At 42.1% G+C, this 20,104-nt stretch overlaps 1 protein-coding gene and 1 pseudogene across 4 annotated transcripts in view; one reads left to right on the top strand and one right to left on the bottom strand.

The window, feature by feature from the left end:
* Positions 1-4,040: 4,040 nt before the first annotated feature.
* LOC131899708 (dynactin subunit 6-like) lies at positions 4,041-4,623 on the top strand (annotated as a pseudogene).
* A 9,852-nt stretch (positions 4,624-14,475) lies between these two features.
* The window catches only part of LOC131899121 (interleukin-13 receptor subunit alpha-2-like), a 28,804-nt gene continuing 23,175 nt past the window's right edge, over positions 14,476-20,104 (bottom strand). For all 4 annotated transcript variants that reach the window (XM_059250505.1, XM_059250504.1, XM_059250506.1 and 1 more), the window contains 4 exons: positions 19,832-19,977; positions 18,362-18,506; positions 15,406-15,521; positions 14,476-14,622 (listed from right to left, as the gene is read on the bottom strand). In XM_059250505.1, coding sequence (XP_059106488.1) covers positions 14,566-14,622; positions 15,406-15,521; positions 18,362-18,506; positions 19,832-19,977 — 464 coding nt within the window. In that variant the 3' untranslated portion in view covers positions 14,476-14,565. The remainder of the gene's footprint in view (positions 14,623-15,405; positions 15,522-18,361; positions 18,507-19,831; positions 19,978-20,104) is intronic.

Genomic DNA, 20,104 nt, shown 5'->3' with positions numbered 1-20,104 from the left:
AAAGCCTCAAACACCTGTTTTGTTCATTTTCAGTCCAGATTAGAGGCTCAGTGCCCTGCTTTGTGCTGGTGTATAGAGGCCTTGCTATTTCCACAAATTCTGGTATCCAAAGGTAGCAATACCTAGCTGCACCTAGGAACTCTGGGACCTGTCCCTTAGTCTTTGGAGTTGGGATCTGAAGGATGGCAGTAACCCTACTCTGAAGCTGGCTCTTTTTATCTCCCCTCAGCTGGTAGCCAAGATAGGTAGCCTCTATAAAGTGGGGCTCTCTTAGCTGACACTCTGTAGCCCAAGGACTGTAACTCTGGCAGTAGTCCTTTGGTGACCCTTTTATAATCTGTTTTCCTGAGGAAACCTCTGAAGGACGGGCAGGAGGTCAACACTTATTGTGTCATCAAACAGGGTTGGCACATTTTTAAATCTTTGCAGTAACCTGGTCCATGTAAGTTGCCCATTGTAACCTCCCTCTGCATTTGTCTACTTAAAAGCAAAGATGGGTTGACTCACCTCTGCCAAAGGGAGATTGAAGAGTGCACCTTTTTTGGTCCAAGACAGTGTACACCTGTTTCTTTGGAGGAATAGACTCCTGAGAATCAGATGTCCTAGGTTTCCTCACAGGCAGGAGAAGTATATTCCAGGGTGACTTGCAGGGCACCAGGATGCCTGTCAATCCAAGCCAGTAAATATTGTCTGCAATTTCTCCTTCCATTTTCTGGATCATTGGGTATTGCTTAATCTGGATGAGGGTAGCTGAACTGGCTAGTTGAACAATTATAGGAACTTGGTGTTGGGCCAGTCCTGGAGGGTTAGTTTCTGCCCATACCCCAGGAATCTTTTTTGTCAATCTGAGAGACAGTCCAAGTGTATCTTTTGATTGAAGGCACAACTTTCAGCTAGGACATATTCTGCTGACAGAGGATAAGACACTAAAATTTTGCTGAGTATCTGTAAGTCTAACCATATCTCATCATCGGAGAAGGTAATGCTGGCTTTTAGTTTATGCAAAAGGTCTTGTCCCAAGCAGTTCTGTTGTTAAACACTCTTTGAGTTACCTCCAGCAACTGGAACCTACCTACATCTGTAACTTTTATAACTTTTTTTCTAATATCTGGGGCCAACTGGGTGACAAAGGAAATCTTTTCAGCAGCTGTTTTTAATCCTTTAAAAAGGGACCCAGTGAAAATTGTTTAAAGTCTCCTTGGTCAGTGTTGGACACAAGGGAAAATCTTTTCTGTCCAGGCTATTGTCTGGCAGTGATCCCCTGCCCGGCCCAGGGGATCTTTCATAGAATGATGGGTTTTGAGTTTTCCAGTTAGGGATCATTGATTGAAGAGGAGACATAAATCATGAGAGTGGAACTTTCTCTTTTCCTTCGGTCCCAGCTCAGGGGAACGTTATCCCATTCTCAGTGAAGGGAATGCTCACCTATGGGAACTATTTCTCCTTCCTGTGTGCATTCTGCTTAGATGGCAGGGAGCCCTGGATGAGAGGCCTTGGCCCCTCCACACAGGGACCAATCCTGACCTTGAGCATGAGTCAAGCAACAAAACAAGCAAGTGCTTCCCACTCCTGGAGTGGGACAGATAGGTGGAGGGGTTTTGTGTGCGTCCGTGCGTGCGTGCGTGCGTGCGTGTGTGTGTGTGTGTGTGTGTGTGTGTGTGTGTGTGGTGGGGAGTTCTCTTAGCAAGCTGGAAGAGACAAAAGTATTCAGGTCCCCAATAGGAGGGGGCACAGGTCTTAAGCCAGGGAGTTCTCATACTATAGAAAGACACTGGTCAATACAGGGAAACAGAACTGTCAGAAACTCATAGAAACACACACATACACATGTGTATGCACACACATACAGGCACAAACACGGGCACACACAAGATATGGGGGAGAACCAAGGGTGTCCACCATACATTCATACACCTGGACAGGGGAATCCAGTGATGTCTCGCATAGTTCCTGGAGTCTGGGTCAGTAGCTACATCCCACCTCTCCAATCTGTCCAAACACAGGCGCTTTAGCCAGATTTACCTCCACAGGTGACTTTCTAATTTTTTTTCCGTTTGGAGTGGGGGTGTCAGACCCCTCCGAAGCATTAGGCAGTGAATGATCAAAGGGAGCCCTGGGGACCTGGACTATCTCAGGTTGCACACCCCCTAGAAGTCCTCTGACCACTGCACTCTCCCTCACTCCAAGGGGCTCTCAGACACTCAGTGTTTCAAGGTCTGGTTTCTTGGGATTTCAGTGGGACCTCCAGAAATGTTGTGGGGCATTCACCAGAGAAGATTGCTCGAGCATGGGTTTAAGCCAATAGAAAGTCTTTGTCAGCCAGCTGGCAACTATACGGGGTGTTCAGGATCCCAGTGTAGCCCTGAGGCTTTCTCAGGGTGAGCTGTAAAGCACAAAAACCTTCTTCTGGGTGGACATACTTCAGTTAACAAGAACAGTTAGACAGAAGCAGAACTGTAAAAGCCAAAAAGTAAGATTAGTACATTTAGAGACTTTCCCAGAACTATGGACGTTGATGGATTAGGTCTTTGTTGTCATTTTGGCTGGTGGTGCTACCTAGGTGCTGAGTTTTATGGCCTGAATGGTACTTAAATCCATTCTCTCCCATGGCCCAGACCTACAGACCAGGGACAAGAGTCCAGTGCAGTCCTATGAGTGAATGTGTTTTGCCACCAGGCTGCAGGCAAACCACCCCCCCAAAAAAAATTAAAAGCAGATACTACAACAATAACACCACACACACACACACACACACACACACACACACACACACACACACACAAAGATTCTCTCTGTGTCTCTCTGTCTCTCTGTCTCTCTGTGTGTCTCTGTCTCTTTCTCTCTGTCTCTCTGTCTCTCTCTCTCCCTCTCCTTCTGCCTTTCCCCTCTTTCATATGTACAACACTAGCTACTCTATCCAAGAAGGACCTGTCTTATTAACAGGGGATTTATCATGTTCACTTGGGTAATGACTTCCTCTACCCACAGGAAGCCTTCCTTCCCTTGAGAACCAAGCCTCCAGAGTTCTATCTCCACACTGTCCAGAGTTTCTGTGCTTGACCATAGAAAAAGAGCAGTCTGCTCCCTGGAGACAATCCCATCATGGCTTTGTAACTCAACCAACAATCCTGGAGGCAGCCTAATGATGCTGGAAATAGAGCACCCTTGAAGTGGGCATGCTCTGAGCTTACACAGGTTTCATTTCAGCAACTCCCAACCATGGGTCTTGTTAACATTCATACTGCTGCCATGCAATTTGTGATTGGCTAAGCCACATACGTATCAGATACCTAGGGATAAGTCCAGACCTTGTGCCCACCGTGGCTCCTTCTGTGGTATTAAGTCCCACATGGCTTACTCTACAAAACAGCCTGTCCTTCCCAGTGTCAATGAGCTGTCCACCCTAAATGCTGTACTCTGTGTCCTCTGTGGCCTTCCTTCTTATCCCTCTGATGCCTAGCTCACTGTATAGCTAACAGACACAGATTATTCTAGATACATATGCACATGTGAAAACACAGGCACACAGTTGTAAAAATACACACAGACACACAGGCACATGCACAGAAGCCTATGCCAATCACGACCATAGTGCAGAATCCTCAGAAACAAAATCATGGATGTGAGATTCAGGCCCTGAGCCCTGCCCCCTCGCTCACCAGCCAGGGCATTCTTACTGGGGGCTGACCAGAGAACCTGGAGCTGTCTACTTGACCCCTCCCACCCCGGTGACTACTACAGCTACCAAGCTTGTCATGGGTGTGCAAGTATTTGTAACTCAGACCCCAGCAAGCTTCCAGGTGAAGGAGGCCTACCTTTAAAGCCTTTCCAGGTGGACCCTGTGCTAATAGGACAGAGGACTAGTGGTGGCTAATAGCTCAGGGTATAAGAGACTTTGGGAAGATGCCACAAGGGAGAAGCCCAGCGTCCTCACTCGGACCCCAAGGACAATAGTCACTTCACCCCTGTCAGAATGCACCTCTGGATCGCTCTAGCAAGGCAAGCAGGGTCGATTTCGCCTCTTCCTGAGAGCCGGGCCTGACGATGGCGGAGAAAACTCAAAAGAGTGTGAAGATTGTCCCTGGAGCCATGGTGTGTGTAGAGAGTGAAATCAGAGGTGATGTGACCATAGGCCCTCGGACGGTGATCCACCCCAAAGCACGAATTATTGCAGAGGCCAGGCCAATAATCATTGGAGAAGGTAACCTGATAGAAGAGCAGGCCCTCATCTTCAACGCTCATCCGGATAATATCATCCCAGACACTGAAGAGCCAGAACCCAAGCCTATGATTATTGGCACCAACAACCTGTTTGAAGTTGCCTGTCATTCCCAAGCCATGAAAATAGGAGATAATAATGTCATTGAGTCAAAAGCATACGTAGGCAGAAACGTCATCTTGACCAGCGGTTGCATCATTGGGGCTTGCTGCAACCTCAACACTTTTGAAGTCATTCCTGAGAACTCGGTGACCTACAGTGCGGACTGCCTCTGAAGGGTGCAGACGGAGCGGCCGCAGCCCCAGACTCTGCAGCTGGATTTCTTGATGAAAATCTTGCCCGATTACCACCACCTAAAGAAGACGATGACGACGAAGGGAGCCTCAACTCCAATTAAGAATTAAGAAGTTTGCCGGGCCGTGGTGGCGCACGCCTTTAATCCCAGCACTCGGGAGGCAGAGCCAGGTGGATCTCTGTGAGTTCGAGGCCAGCCTGGGCTACCAAGTGAGTTCCAGGAAAGGCGCAAAGCTACACAGAGAAACCCTGTCTCGAAACCCCCCCCCCCCCAAAAAAAAAAGAATTAAGAAGTTTGTCGAAGTAGTGATCTGTCTCTGCTGGCTTTTGAAAGGGCCGGGAGTTTAATGTCACATTGACTTTCTGTTGGAAACTTGAGTTATGGAGAGAGGTGGGTTCCCCTGTAACTACCTTTATAATTTATGTGGAGTGTATTGTTTCTTGTCCTTGTGGTAATTTATAGACTCAGTTGTTCTTTTGTGATACAAAATATTCGCCATGCATTTGTTATGTAAAGACCATCCATGATGACATGTCATGTTATATGTTTATATGCTAATGTAACCATAACTAAATAAAAGATTGGCTACTTGAAAAAAAAAAAGAATGCACCTCTGACATGGACACCCAGCAAGGCACAGGCAGCTGCATTCACTTGTAAAGGCTCCAGTTTTTCAAACCTGAGCCAAGAGTAAGATAGGAGATGAGAAGAGCTGCCAATACCTTTGATTCTTCTTTTCTTGGACACAAGCCAGGGCCTTCAGGTACCCAGCCATCTGGGTTCAGGTGGATGCTGCTGCACAACCTCCACACTGCATACCACCAGGGGGCAGCATTCATTCACAACCTCTGCTGAAAAGGCAGGATGCCCAGGAACAGGATGTGGGAACAAGAACATAGCAAAAAGAGAAACATCCCATCCCACCTGCTCCCTTGCCTGCCAAGCCCAGGGCTTGGGCCCCCACCCTAACCATCTCCTAGGCAATTCCAGGCAACCAGTGTGAGATATCTCAAGTTCTGACTCAATCTCTCTCTTCTTCTAGCCAACCTAACACTTCAATCTAAATTGAGCACATGTGTGTATGTCTTCCTTTTTACCAAACAATATATCACTTCAAGTACACCTCACACATTTATAATGAAAGTTTCTGCATTTTCTTTCTATTTACATAAATTTAGTATTTTCAGAGAAATTTTGTGTAGGTATTAACCAACAAATGGAATGGGAACCTTTATGCATTAAATCATGCATATTATCACACAAGTTAGCACTAGCCTTGGCAAGCACAGAGAGCAGCTCCCCTTTCTCCCTCTAGGCATGTTCCTGGGCTGAAGGCTGGGATGGCAAGATGGCCATCCTCTGATTTTGTGTTGGAGAAAAGCACTCAAGTGGTACTTTCCTCAGATGTGGCATATTCTGTATCATTTGCTCCCTGATGTTTTCAGCCTTTTCTCCTACATCTACTTCTTGGCTCAGGTAGGCGGCTCTTTTCTTTCTCCTCCACTCTAAAGTCTCACTATGTAGCCCAGGCTGGCCCCCAACTTGCCACAATCTTCCTGCCTCAGTCTCCCAAGTGCTGGGATTACAGGAGTGGTGCACTACATCCAGATGCAGCTAAACATCTTTTAAACAGTAATCTAAGGAGTTTCCTGGAATCTGCTTAACATTCCACTGTTTGGCTAAGAAACAACTGATTTCAAACAATTTTTTATACTTCTTTTCTTCCTTTTTCCCTTTATTTTTCTTGAGATTTCCTTGAGTAGCTCTGAGCTCAAACTTAAGAACTTCCATCTTAGGTAGGGATTTTTAAGCACAGGCCAGCAAGTCCAGCTTGTCTTTGATGAACCTTTATTTCCATTTCACTATACTCTCCAATAACTGTTTCATTTTATTTCTTTTTATTTTAAATTAATTGATTGTCCTTCTTTTTTTTAAAATTTTTATTTTGCAATACAATTCAGTTCTACATATCAGCCACAGATTCCCTTGTTCTCCCCCCTCCCGCCCCCCTCACCTTCCCCCCAGCCCGCCCCCCATTCCAATCTCCTCCAGGGAAAAGCCTTCCCCACAGACTGAGATTAACCTGGTGGGCTCAGTCCAGGTAGGTCCAGTCCCCTCCTCCCAGGCCGAGCCAAGGGACCCTGCATAGGCCCCAGGTTTCAAACAGCCGACTCATGCAATGAGCACAGGACCCGGTCCCACTGCCTGGATGCCTCCCAAACAAATCAGGCCAATCAACTCTCTCACCCACTCAGAGGGCCTGATCCAGTTGGTGACCCCTCAGCCATTGGTTCATATTTCATGTGTTTCCGTTTGTTTGGCTATTTGTCTCTGTGCTTTATCCGACCTTGGTCTCAACAATTCTCGCTCATATAAACCCTCCTCATTCTCGCTAATTGGACTCCCAGAGATCCACCTGGGGCCTAGTCATGGATCTCTGCATCCAGATCCCTCAATAGTTGGATGAGGTTTCTAGCACGACAATTAGGGTGTTTGGCCATCCCATCACCAGAGTAGGTCAGTTCGGACTGTCTCTCGACCATTGCCAGCAGTCTGTTGTGGGGGTATCTTTGTGGATTTCTGTGGGCCTCTCTAGCACTTTGTTTCTTCCTATTCTCATGTGGTCTTCATTTACCATGGTCTCCTATTCCTTGTTCTCCCTCTCTCTTGTTGATCCAGCTGGGATCTCCCACTCACCCAAGCTCTCTTTCCCTCGACCCTCGCCCTTCACTACCCCCACTCATGTCCAGGCTGTTCATGTAGATCTCATTCCATTTCTCTGTCATTGGGCGATCCCTGTGTCTTTCTTGGGGTCCTGTTTTCCAGGTAGCCTGCCTGGTGATGTGAGTAGCAGTCCAGTCATCCTTGTTCCACATCTAGTATCCTGTTATGAGTGAGTACATACCATGTTTGTCTTTCTGAGTCTGGGATACCTCACTCAGGATGATTTTTTCTAGATCCATCCATTTGTCTGCAAACCTCATGATGTCATTGTTTTTCTCTGCTGAGTAGTATTCCATTGTGTATATGTACCACATTTTGTTTATCCATTCTTCAGTTGAAGGGCATCTAGGTTGTTTCCATGTTCTGGCTATTACAAACAATGCTGATATGAACATAGCTGAACATGTGCTCTTGTGGTGTGGTTGAGCATTCCTTGGGTATATGCCCAAGAGTGGTATAGCTGAATCTTGGGGGAGATGGATTCCCAATTTTCTAAGAAAGCACCATATTGATTTCCAAAGTGGTTGTACAAGCTTGCATTCCCACCAGCAGTGGAGGAGAGTTCCCGTAGCTCCACATCCTCTCCAGCATAAGGTGTCTTCACTGTTTTTGATCTTAGCCATTCTGACAGGCGTAAGGTGGTATCTCAGAGTTGTTTTGATTTGCATTTCCCTGATGATTAGGGATGTTGAGCAATTCCTTAAATGTCTTTCAGCCATTTGAGTTTCCTCTGTTGAGAATTCTCTGTTTAGTTCTATAGCCCATTTCTTAATTGGACTGTTGGGCATTTTGATGTCTAATTTCTTGAGTTCCTTATATATTCTGGATATCAGTCCTCTGTCAGATGTGGGATTGGTGAAGATCTTTTCCCATTCTGTAGGCTGTCGCTTTGCTTTGTTGACCGTATTCTTTGCCCTACAAAAGCTTCTCAGTTTCAAGAGGTCCCATTGATTGATTGTTTTTCTCAGTGTCTGTGCTACTGGTGTTCTATTTAGAAAGTGGTCTCCTATGCCAATGCGTTCAAGACTACTTCGTACTTTCTCTTGTAGGAGGTTCAGAGTAGCTGGATTTATGTTGAGGTCCTTGAATATTGATTGTCCTTCTGAGTCTGGGTTACCTCACTCAGGATGATATTTTCTAGTTCCATCCATTTGCCTGCAATTTTCATGATGTCATTGTTTTTCTCTGCTGAGTAGTACTCCATTGTGTATATGTACCACATTTTCTTAATCCATTCTTTGGTTGAGGGGCATCTAGGTTGTTTCCAGGTTTTGGCTATTATGAATAATGCTGCTATGAACATAGATGAGCATGTGTTCTTGTGGTATGATTGAACATTCCTTGGGTATATGCCCAAGAGTAAAGTTTTCTTTTTCATTTTACATACCAATTCCTGTTCCCCCTCTCTCCCTTTCTCCCACCCTCTAACTCCCCCAGTCCCACACCCATCCACTCCTCAGAGAGGGTAAGGCTTCCCTTGGGGAGTCAACAAAGTCTGACATACTAAGTTGGTATAATCAAGCCCCTCCGCCCCCTCCCCCAGATATTTATAAGAAGTTTTACCACTACCAAATCTGTGTACTGTTGAAACTGATGTTTTCCTCTCCCTCCTTTCAGATTCCTAACTGCCCACTTTGTGGTTGGACCTTGGATGGTAAATACATTGTAATTTGAAGGGTAAGGACACAAGCTCCAACTCTGATATTTAAATTTATTTGGATTTTTCTCAGTGGTCCCCAAAGGTCAACATTTAGGCCTCATAATTGTATATTTTGTTACAAGCCAATTCAACCACACATGAACCAAACAGGTCTAACATGATTTTGCTGGCCAAAGGCCAGCTAGACTCAGCTACACTGTCTTTCACCTCACGGGATTTGAATAATCCTTGTAGTGGTTCCAAAGTGGCTGGGGCTTTCTGCTTCCGGGTACACTGGCGCTTATGAAGTACGAGTACTCTGGGCTGTATCAGTGACTTATGCCTCAGTTGTTGGTGTGTAAATTAAAAATTCAGGAAGCCGTTTTCCTGATGCAAACATCAACGTTAAATTCCATCTGAACAGGGGGTGATTATTAAAAAGAATACCCAGGAAAGCTCTTATTTCTGTGGCTTACTTCATAAAAATAGACATCATGGCATGATTTATTTTTTCCAAACCAAAGCATTAAGGTGGGAAAAGGTAGTTAAATAAACTTTTTCTTTGTTGTTGACATGACTGGAGATATCTGACCTGAAGGATTTTATAAAGAATTTTGTATGGAATCCTTACAACAATGTGGTAAAACAAGTACCATGTCCTTGTTCTCGTTTTACATACGAGAAAGCTGAGAAACAGATTTCTTAAGTAATTGGTCCACAGTTAGTAAGTTACAGCGCTGAGATTCCCACGAAGACTCCTACTACTATAGAAAGTGAATTTATGACCATTCCTATATAGTTCAGATATATTTTTATCTAATAATGCAGACATGCTATGTGTGTATGTATGCATGCACGTACGTATGTTTTCTTGAGACAAGGTCTGTCTTTGTGGCCAATTCTTCCCTTAAACTCTTGATCTTCCTGCTTCAGCCTCCTGAGTTCTGGGATTACAGGCATGTGTAACCACACAAGGAGAAATGGAATCTTTTGGGAAAGTGATTTCATATCCACTTACAGAAGAAGAAATCGAGGTCTAGAATATTGTCCTAAATCATTAACTTGAATATTCCTACACAAAGGAATACAAACAAAGGAGACAGTAAATAAACTGTTCACCGATGCAGTACAGGGAACTTCAGACTGGTCTGTCTTGAATGCCAGTCAGTTATATTAATGAGGAATTGAGTTAACTATCTCACTTTAGTGATACAGTTGGATTTTTGTAAGTAAATATGTGTCAGCTTCTTGTAAGCTTTTATCAAAGTTACCATAGGAATTAAGTTTTTTAAAATTTTATATAAGAAATTTTCTAGTCGTGTTACAAGCCATGAGTTCCCCTGTCCTCCCTCCTCCACACCCCCAGCCTTTCCTCCCAAACCACTCCCCATTCCTACCTCCTCCAAGGCAAGGTCTCCCATGGGGAGTCAGCAGAGCTTGGTAGATTCAGTTGAGGCAGGTCCAGTCCCCTCCTCCCCGCACCATGGCTGAACAAAGTCCCTCACCATAGGCCCCAGGCTCCAAAAAGCTGGCTCATGTACCAAGGACAGGTCCCAGTCCCACTGCCCGGGGGCCTCCCAAACAGTTTAAGCTAATCAACTGTCTCACTTATCCAGAGGGCCTGGTCCAGTTCCATGGGGGCTCCACAGCCATTGGTTCACAGTTCATGCATTTCCACTAGTTTGGCTATTTGTCCTTGTGCTTTTTCCAATCATGGTCTCAACAATTCTCGCCTATACAATCCCTCCTCTCTTGCGCCGATTGGACTCCTGGAGCTCCTCCTGGGGCCTGGCTGTGGATCTCTGCCTCTGCTTCCACCAGTCACTGGATGAGGGTTCTATCATGACAGTTAGGGTGTTCGGCCATCTGATCACCAGAGTAGGTCAGCTCAGGCACCCCCTCGACCATTGCCAGTAATCTATAGCGGAGTCCTCTTTGTGGATTTCTGGGGACCTCTTTAGCACTCTGCTTCTTCCTATTCCCGTGGAGTCTTCATTTATCATAGTATCTCTTTTCTTGTTCTCCCACTCTGTTCCTGATTCAGCTAGGACCTCCCTAGTACTCAAATGGTTTTGTTTGTTTGTTTGTTTGTTTGTTTTTGTTGTTGTTGTTTTTGACAGCATAGGTCAACAGAGATAATCCTGCCACCAATCTGAAAGTGTTTTTTCAAATGATATGGAACCTTCTCTCTAAAGGTTAAGAATTTAAATTGATCTGTTCTATTTTATTTCCCCTTCCGAGGGAGATGGAGGGGTGGAAGGAGAGAGTACTGGGAGAGAAGACTGGAATAGGTGGGCATTTAGGGCACGATGGGGAAACCTAGTGCAGTGGAAACTTCCTGGAACCTATGAGGGTAACCCTATCTAGGACTCCTAGTAAGGGAGGATACGGATCCTGAACTGGCCATCTTCTGTAAACAGCAAGGTATGACAGGGACACCAGCCCAGCCACAAAAGTTTGACCTGTCATGCCTGCATCATATGCTGGGGCAATGGTGATTCTGAGCTTGTGGGAGTGGACAACCAATGACTGATCTAACTTGGAGCCCACAGCACGGGAGGGGGCCCATACCCATCACTGCCGAGTTGGCCACGAACCAGAAGCTGCATGGCCCAGAGACCTAAGGGTAGAACCAAACATAACTGGTAAAAAAAAAAATCCAATGAAATGATTCCTAAAGATGTTCTGCTATACTTATAGATAGATCAGTGCCTAGCCTGATCATCATCATCAGAGAGGCTTCCTCTGGCAGCTGATAGGAGCAGACGCAGAGACCCAAAGCCAAACATTAGGTGGAGCTTAGGAAATCCTGTAGAAGATGGAGAGAAAGGATTGGATGAACCAGAGGGGTCGAGGACACTAGAACACTGCCCACAGAATCAACTAAGCAGGGCTCCCAGAGGCTCAGAGAGACTGAAGTGGCAATCATGGAGCCTGCATGGGCCTGCGCCAGGTCCTTTGCAAGTATGTTGTAGTTGTTTAGCTTGGGGTTCCTGTGGGATTCCTAACAGTGGGAGTCTGAGTGTCTCTGACTCTTTTGCCTGCTTTTTTGACCCTTTTCCTCCTACAGGGTTGCCTCCTCCAGCCTTAATATCAGGGTTTGTTTCTAGTGTTATTATAACTTGTTAGGCCATGTTTGGTGGATATCCCTGGGAGGCCTGCTCTTTTCTGAAGGGAAAAGGAGGAGTGGATCTGGGGGGAAGAGGAGGTCGGAGCTGGGGGAGGGGGGACGGGAAGAAGTGGAAGGAGGGTGAACTGGGGCAGGGATGTATGTATGACAGAAGAAGAAATACAAAGAGAAATGCATTTCAATTAATAGACTGGAACTTTGAGCCCTTCATCAACAGCAAACACAGGGAAGGGTTTCCCAGTGCAGAGTGGCCTCCACTAATTAATGACACTTAGAATGAAGAAGAACTGGCATTGGTTTTGGAAGTTCTGAAAGTCAACCAATTTCAGACAAATGAACTGTTTTTTATCTAAGTACCTGGACTCACTGAAGCAAACTATCTAGGCTATAGGTTCATTATAACTTTTACTTCACATAATTACACACTTTACTTATTCTGTAATCCAGTTTGTATCAGCATTTGCATATGTGAGTTTGGGTTTTTAGTTTCTACACCACACCACTAACTTTAATGATCTCTGGTTATATTTATATGCCTCCAAATTGGCAACAGGAAGCCATCATCTACCGGCAACTACAAAGCCCAGTAGTTTTTCTCTAGGTTATAGAGCTATATAGAACAGTTACACAACTGAAAACTTTCTCACAAGAGTACCTTTGCTCTCTCTTTATCAATTAGTACAACTAGCTTTACCTGAAATTATTATCACATATTTTTAATGAAGAAAATTTATATATTCCACATGACACCAATTTTCAACTTTATGGAGAAAGTTGCCCAGTTGCAATGGGCCAAGTATCCCAACCATCAGCTCCCTTCGACCTCACATTCATTCTCTTCATGCTCTCTGCAGTTCTCAGAGCCCCCTAACCTCATAGGCCCTCAAGTCCCAACACCAGCCCTAGGCACCGCCCTGTGTTTTTACACAGAAACTCTTCCCCAAACTTCCCGTCACCCTTACAGGGATCCTAGGAAACGATCTCATGATCAACTTACACTTAAAATGTGAACTTTTTATGGATAACGATCTTGATCTTTGTATGAATATTTTCTGTATAAAATATCAAAAATGGAAAGAATTTATACTAAATTATGGTGCCTTCTATCACCATTGACAATTATTCTAAGTAATGGTATTTGGGCTTACAAGTTAGGTTTAGCAGTTTTTCTCCTTTAACAGATGATCAGCCACAATGAAAGTCACAATTATGGTACCCCTCCTCTCCACTAAATGACCTCAGCAACTATCATTCTATAACAATTAGATATCAATACTTTAATACTGAGTATGTACATGAATCCCTGAAGAATGATGTTCAAATGTAAACTGCTGGGTAGGTCTGCAGTAGAGAATTCTAACATGCTCCCAGAGGAAACTTTACTTAGAATAACATTGCATACATATTAATCTAAAGGAGACTTGATTCTTGATTGAAAATTGGAGTCTATTATTCCATACATATTTTTAAAACTGTCAACTACACCAAGGAGGCTAAGTTATTTACCTTTGGGATGTACTTTTAAAATATTACCAAATTCTGATATGATCATTGGCATGTCTGCCCCCTCTTGCAACCCCCCCCCCCCGTCCCCCACAAGCCATAACACTGACAAAAATGAAGAAACGCAAGGCAACAAAAAGCTTAGCAAGTAAAGGAGTTTGCTATGCTAGCCCGACGACCTTAGTGTGAGCCTCAAGTCCCAGGGTGGGAGGAGAGAACTGACTCTTGAAAGTTGTCCTTGAACCTTCACATGAGGTCCTTGACACATGCGTGCGCGCGCACACACACACACACACACACACACACACACACACACACACACAAACACACAAACAAACAATAATATTTTTAAATGAAAGGTTACCTATAACTAACACAGGGGATTCCCATGTTTTTACTGTGTTGTGCATAAGTTCTGAACTTTTCAAGTATAGTCCTTGGGCAGTTCATAATTTTCAGCCTTATAGTATCTTTTTCTTTTGTGAAATGGGATACTCACAGAACTGGGAATGTATTTAAAGCTTCCTTCATTCTTATTTGTGGTGAATACTTTCACCCAAAATTCAATTTAAAACAACAGTCCACAAAACCATGAAATCTCATCTTCCTAGATTTGGCAGTATCTCCTTAGGTTAGTTCAAGTTGCAAGATGATGTTATTTTTATCAGTGCAACACTGAATAAAATCCAAACCATCTCTTGATTTCTCTACATATAGAATTCTCACCATATATTTATGTGAAAACAAAACGATTACTAGCATAGAGTAAGTTTACTATCTGCTAACGGTTGGTGCACCATAAAGTATACCTAAATGCAATAATGAAGATGAGCAGGTGTCACACATGTGTAATGCCAGTACTTGAAAGGCCGAGTCAGGACTATCACATGCTAAGCCCATGCTAAGCCAACTTGAGATACATAACCAGCCCTTGATCAAAAACCCAATAATATCAGGACAAACACTGTTTTGCAATAAGTTGTATTTGAAACTTGAAGAGAAAATGAGTTTAATACGGCTCATTCTGGGTGGCTCTATGCCTGGAAAAGGGTAGCTTAACAGAGGGTCTCTTCATAAGAATAAGCTTCCTTGTTCAGATCCATATGGAAGCTCTGAAATACAAAAAGAGCTCCATCACTAACAAACCATTAAGAATACAATCTCACTAATATTAACAACTCAGAATATAACAAGCAGAGAAGTGAAACATATCACCTGCGTATCACCAGTTCTATCTTTACAACACACAGTATAAAGATCTTTTTCTCCAAACACAATTTTTCCTTAAAGTCTACATCATAGTTGGTTTTAAGCATCAGCTTGACACAACTTCAAATCATCTGGGAAGGAGATCTCAATGAGAGATTTTCCAGGTCAGGTTGACCTGTGCTCACATTTATGAGAGATTATCTTAATTCCATTAACTGACATGGGAAGAAGACCCATCCCATTGTGAGTGGCATGGTTACTTTGACTTGTGTCCTAAGCTGTGTAAGAATGGAGAAGGTAAGCTGAACGGTAAGTACGAATACATTTATTCCTCCTTGTTTTCACTGGAAATGTGTGTGACCAGCTGTTTCAAGTTTCTATCACCCCCCGATCCTGTTTGTCTCCTGGAGTTCAAGCCCTGGACTGTTTTCTAATCTACAGATCTGTAACATTTCATGTTCTAGATTTCCCTTCCATTTTGACAAAATAAACCACCACTCCTCCAAATGTGGCTTTCTAGTATCAAATTTGGATGACTATTTTCTGATGATATCATCATAATGTATATAGTATCAATTGTCCCTCATAGTGAGCAGGCAAAGTATAAAATGCAGGTCCATGAGTTCTGAATGCATTATTTTTGTGTGTCGGCTGTTTAAGACATGATATAACCTTAAACAACTTACCAATGGTGGTTCAGGTTCTTCCTTCTCCACAATCAGGCAGAGAAGTAATAAAAGGAATACAAAGAAAAGACAAATTGGTACTAAGAAAACAATCTTTGAGTCTGGCCCCGAGAAACCTAGGATTAAAAAATCATAATAAAAGGAGAAATGTTAAAGATTTATAAAGACCTTTGAAATTTAATTATTTCATAAATACACTGTCAGTATTGCATAAATAGAGTTAAGCTGACATACTTACCATTGCACAAACACCACAGTTGGGTCTGAGTTTAGCATTCCTTTTGTTTGTGAACTTTTCATACAGAAGAAACTACTTTGCTGAACTGTGACATCTATCCTACTTCAAGTAGAAAAATAACTCCCAAAGCACATATGATTTTGCTTGCAATTTTATGTTGTGACATTTTTCATTAAAAACACACAAGAGCGAAGTAATTAAATTACTCAGGAACAAGTTCTGATCTTTAATAAAGATGCACATGAGGGTAATGACGCTAACTTAACAAGGTCACCAATTAAAATTTGTCTCATATTTTAGAGGCTGAACTGAAGAACAAGAGGTGACTTTGCTGTTTGGCATTTAGATGTGACATTTTCTTTTCTCTCTCTCTTTTGTAGTTTTTCTTTTGTCTTAGCAGCACTAGTTGGTCAAATGTTAGGCAAGCATTTTAGCACCAAGAGATCACCAGACCCAGGAGTGAAGCGTTAATGTTACTTATGCATCTTGAGAACTGTCAGTGGCGATACTTTAAACAAATCTGTCCTTCCAAGTCTGGTATCTCTGACTTGTTTTGGAATAACATACAGCATGTCAACTTTTAGAGCCAGACCTATAAATCTACCCCATCTCAATTTGTCTTTGTCATTTTCCCTTCAGAACTTAGTTGTCTCTAGAAAATTGTGAGTCAAATTCTAATGCTGAGGATAGTAAAGATTTACAGGGGTAATTTCCAATATATATATATATATATATATATATATATATATATATATATATATATACACAAACATATGCATACCTGTAATTTTCCTGTTATCTATAACTTGAAATACCCAACAAGAAACGTATCATAAAAACATAAAACTACAAGCAACTCCAAAAATAATTTGTTCCTTACTTGTAAGTCTAAATTAAGACTCTACCAAGAGATACCTGTCAGGACAAAACAAATCTCAGTAATCAAATTCTTAGTGAGATTATATGTAATGAAAAAAGATGTACATTTTGATTATATGGTAAAGAAAAATCACCAAGTCCACTTTATACAATTTATGGACTAATGACAAAATATAATTCACGACAACAACAACAACAACAACACACACACACACACACACACACACACACACACACACACATTTTCAAGATTTCTGATAGTGGAAACGAAAATGAAAACTGTAGAAGCAGTAACAATGTTCTCTCTGATCACATACATCTCTTGCTTGAACTCCTCCTACCCTGACTATTTTCCTCCACATTCCCTAGCTGTTGTACAATACATTCTGCTTGTTTATTATTTATTTCTTCCCAACTTGGGAATAATATAGACTTGATAAGAGTAATAATTACTGCCGGATATCCAGTCTTTGGAATCTGATGTACAGTAGGTACTCAAAAAATATTTAATGAACAAAATTGAATAATGATTCTGCTATATTTGTAGGGAGGTAGAATGGAAGATTCCAGTCAAATTATGTGAAAGAATAACAATTGATAAAAGATTATTGTCTGTATTTGTACATTTATTACAGCTGCATTCCATATATGAATACCTAAATAAGCACTGCTGAAGTGATTTTCTTCAACTTTGAATAATTATCAGTAATTTGGTTTGTTTGGTTGGTTAGTTGGGATTTTTTGTTGTTGTATTGTTTTGTTTTTCAAGACAGAGTTTCTCTGTGTAGTCTTAGCTATCCTGGAACTTACTCTATAGACCAGGTTGGACTCAAGTGGAGATCCACTTGTCTCTGCCTCCCAAGTCCTGGGATTAAAGGCGTGTGCTACCAGGCCCTTGGCTCAGTAATTTGTACTGATGTTAATATATTCTAAAACATATTATGTGTCACCTTCTAGGCTTTTAAGTTTACATTGCTATGAAATTTGAATATATATTTATTATCATAAATCACTTTCTATACTAAAGGGATTGTTTTCCCTACTTACAGAATCTATGATGGTAGGTTGTAATTGTCAGCTTGCTGTGCTGTACAATCACCTGGGAAGAGAGCCTCATGAGAGGTTGTTTGGAGCAGGTTGGCCTATTGGCATGCCTGTGAGCATTTTCTTATTTGTGTTAACTGAGGTGAGAATACCCACCCTGAATATGGCCGCATCATTTCCTGGGATAGGCCCTCGACTGAGTGAAAATGAGAGAGTTGTCTGAGCAGCAGTCAGATGCACACTCATTGCTTTCTTCTCTTTACTGTTGCTGTGAGGGGTGGTTTTAAATTTCTGCCAACTAGACTTCTCTGCCTTGATGGACTGTGTAACCAGGAACCATGAGCTGAAGAAGCCCTTTCTTCCCCAAGCTGCTATTGGGTAGGATATTCTAATCACAGCAACAGACATGAATCCAAATGTCTCAATTAGAAAAATTACCAGTAGCTAGTATTAGATGCTTGGAGTCAGCTGCACCCCTTCCTTTTAAAGTTCTGCTCTTATGAAAATTGAAAGCACAAAAAATGTTGACTAAAATGGACTCTGGACCTCTCCCCAAGGACTATGAAATGTTCATTGCAGACAAAAGTACTCCTATTATAGCAGAATAAGACTCCTACTTCGAAATGAATATTAGATTTTCAGTAAGCCTATCATCTATTGAGATACTTGCTCTCTCCTCATTGATAGATGATGCACAAGACCCTTTAAGCTCCAATTTACAAGCACACTGAGCAGAAATAAATTTTGCTAGCAAACAGCCCCAAGTTACTTAGTTTCTATCCTTTTAGTGCATACCTTCCCAGCATTCCTCTTCACTCCATTCACTCCAAATTCCATCATCTGCGCAATATATATTGACTTTGCTTCTTACAAAAAAGCACAGTTCTTCACTATCATTTGCTGTCTTTTTCAACTTCATGTCATTTTTATCTGTGACAGACTGAAAGCCAAGAAAAAATACAGTGTGTTTATTTGACCCAAGTACAACTGCAGTGATTTCATCTCTCAGCTTCAAAATGTTTTGGGACATAAAACACCTGCATTGAGATACTAGAAAGGTATAATCCTAGCATTGGTCATCGCTGTACACTGAATTTTCGAAGTCATTTTTCTTCCACTTCGTATCTGTATTTAATTTTATCTTTTGTCCTATCACAATAATTGGTTACTTGTAATAAAAAACAGTATATGTAATAAGTCACAACTCTACATAGTTTGATGTCCATAATATTGTCCATAATATGTCCATAATAGTGTCTGATATTCCAGGTTGTATAAGGGGAAAAAGGAAGGTTACATAAGATGAGTTATTGAGAGAAAAAACTTCATGTGAATGCAGATTTTCTGGAAACTGGAATGTCCATATTCAAAATGTATCCGCTACTCTTTTTGCTCTGATTTACTTTTGAAGGCCCACGTAGTAGTCCTCAGGAATTGGCACAAGACTGCCACTTCAGATATGAGATTACCACAAAATATGCGGAAGCTCTCACAAGAATCACATGGGAGAAAAAAAAAACTAAAGAAATTATTTCAGGTTTCCACTTCAAAGTGCTACAGAGTTCTCATAAGCTATGATTGCTTTTCATTTACTTAACTTATCTTCAAGCCTAGAGAATATGTAGTATAGACTTAAGTGGACTGGGACTCAGGTTTTGAGTATACATCTATTTGACTGTGAAATCAATTCCCCTTCCTGGAACAAGGATACTAACTCATTACCACTCTTCTCTTCTGTATATGAATTGAATCATTGAGAACTAGTAGTTCACCTTCTTGTCTCTACCAATCTCTAAATTGGAAACAAATAAATCAAAGCAACATACACCAAAGTGGGGTTAAAGAAGTCACCAAATCCTTGTTGTTTGGAAGTAATTAATTTCACAACCATCATTCCTTTTACAAGCCCCACCTCTCTAGGAAATCTCTTGCACTCCTGAGGACTCTTAATTTTTACCTCATGGTTGTATCTCAAGAAGTGATTTCTGTGTTCGTGGGTGGTTTTGTAATTTAATTGATTAAGATAAAATTGGAAACACGTAACTAAGATTGCCTTCAGGGTCTTTTGCAACTTTAAAATTGGCATGATTTAGTTGTACTTTTTAAAAATATTTCCTTTGTCCATTGGATTTAGCCTTCTGGAAAGTAAATTGAAATACTTGTCATGGTCTGTCGCTCTTTTGAGCAGCAACAGATTTGGATTCTCCGGTACCCTGTTATAATTCAATATTAGTTTTATGATTTGAGCAGGTAAATACAGCATACCTCCCGGGAAATCCCGTCTTCTCGGACCACCAGTTCGTAAGTGTAACACCTTGGTGGAATGGGCCCTCCAGGTGTGCTCCATTTCATTCTCATCTCAGTGGGATTCTCCACGCTGATATGAAGGAATTCTGGTGGCAACGGTTTAACTAAAAAGCAGAAGGCGACTGTTTCAACATGAAAGTCGCTAAGTTAGCAGCAGCCCTCATCCAAAGCTGGGGACACTCCAACACAAACTTTCAGGGACAAACTAAGTGGCTCAAGATTATTCTCATG

This window comes from Peromyscus eremicus, chromosome X (assembly GCF_949786415.1).
Source record: "Peromyscus eremicus chromosome X, PerEre_H2_v1, whole genome shotgun sequence".
Taxonomy (NCBI): Eukaryota; Metazoa; Chordata; class Mammalia; order Rodentia; family Cricetidae; genus Peromyscus; species Peromyscus eremicus.
This window is presented reverse-complemented; position numbering and strand designations above follow the sequence as displayed.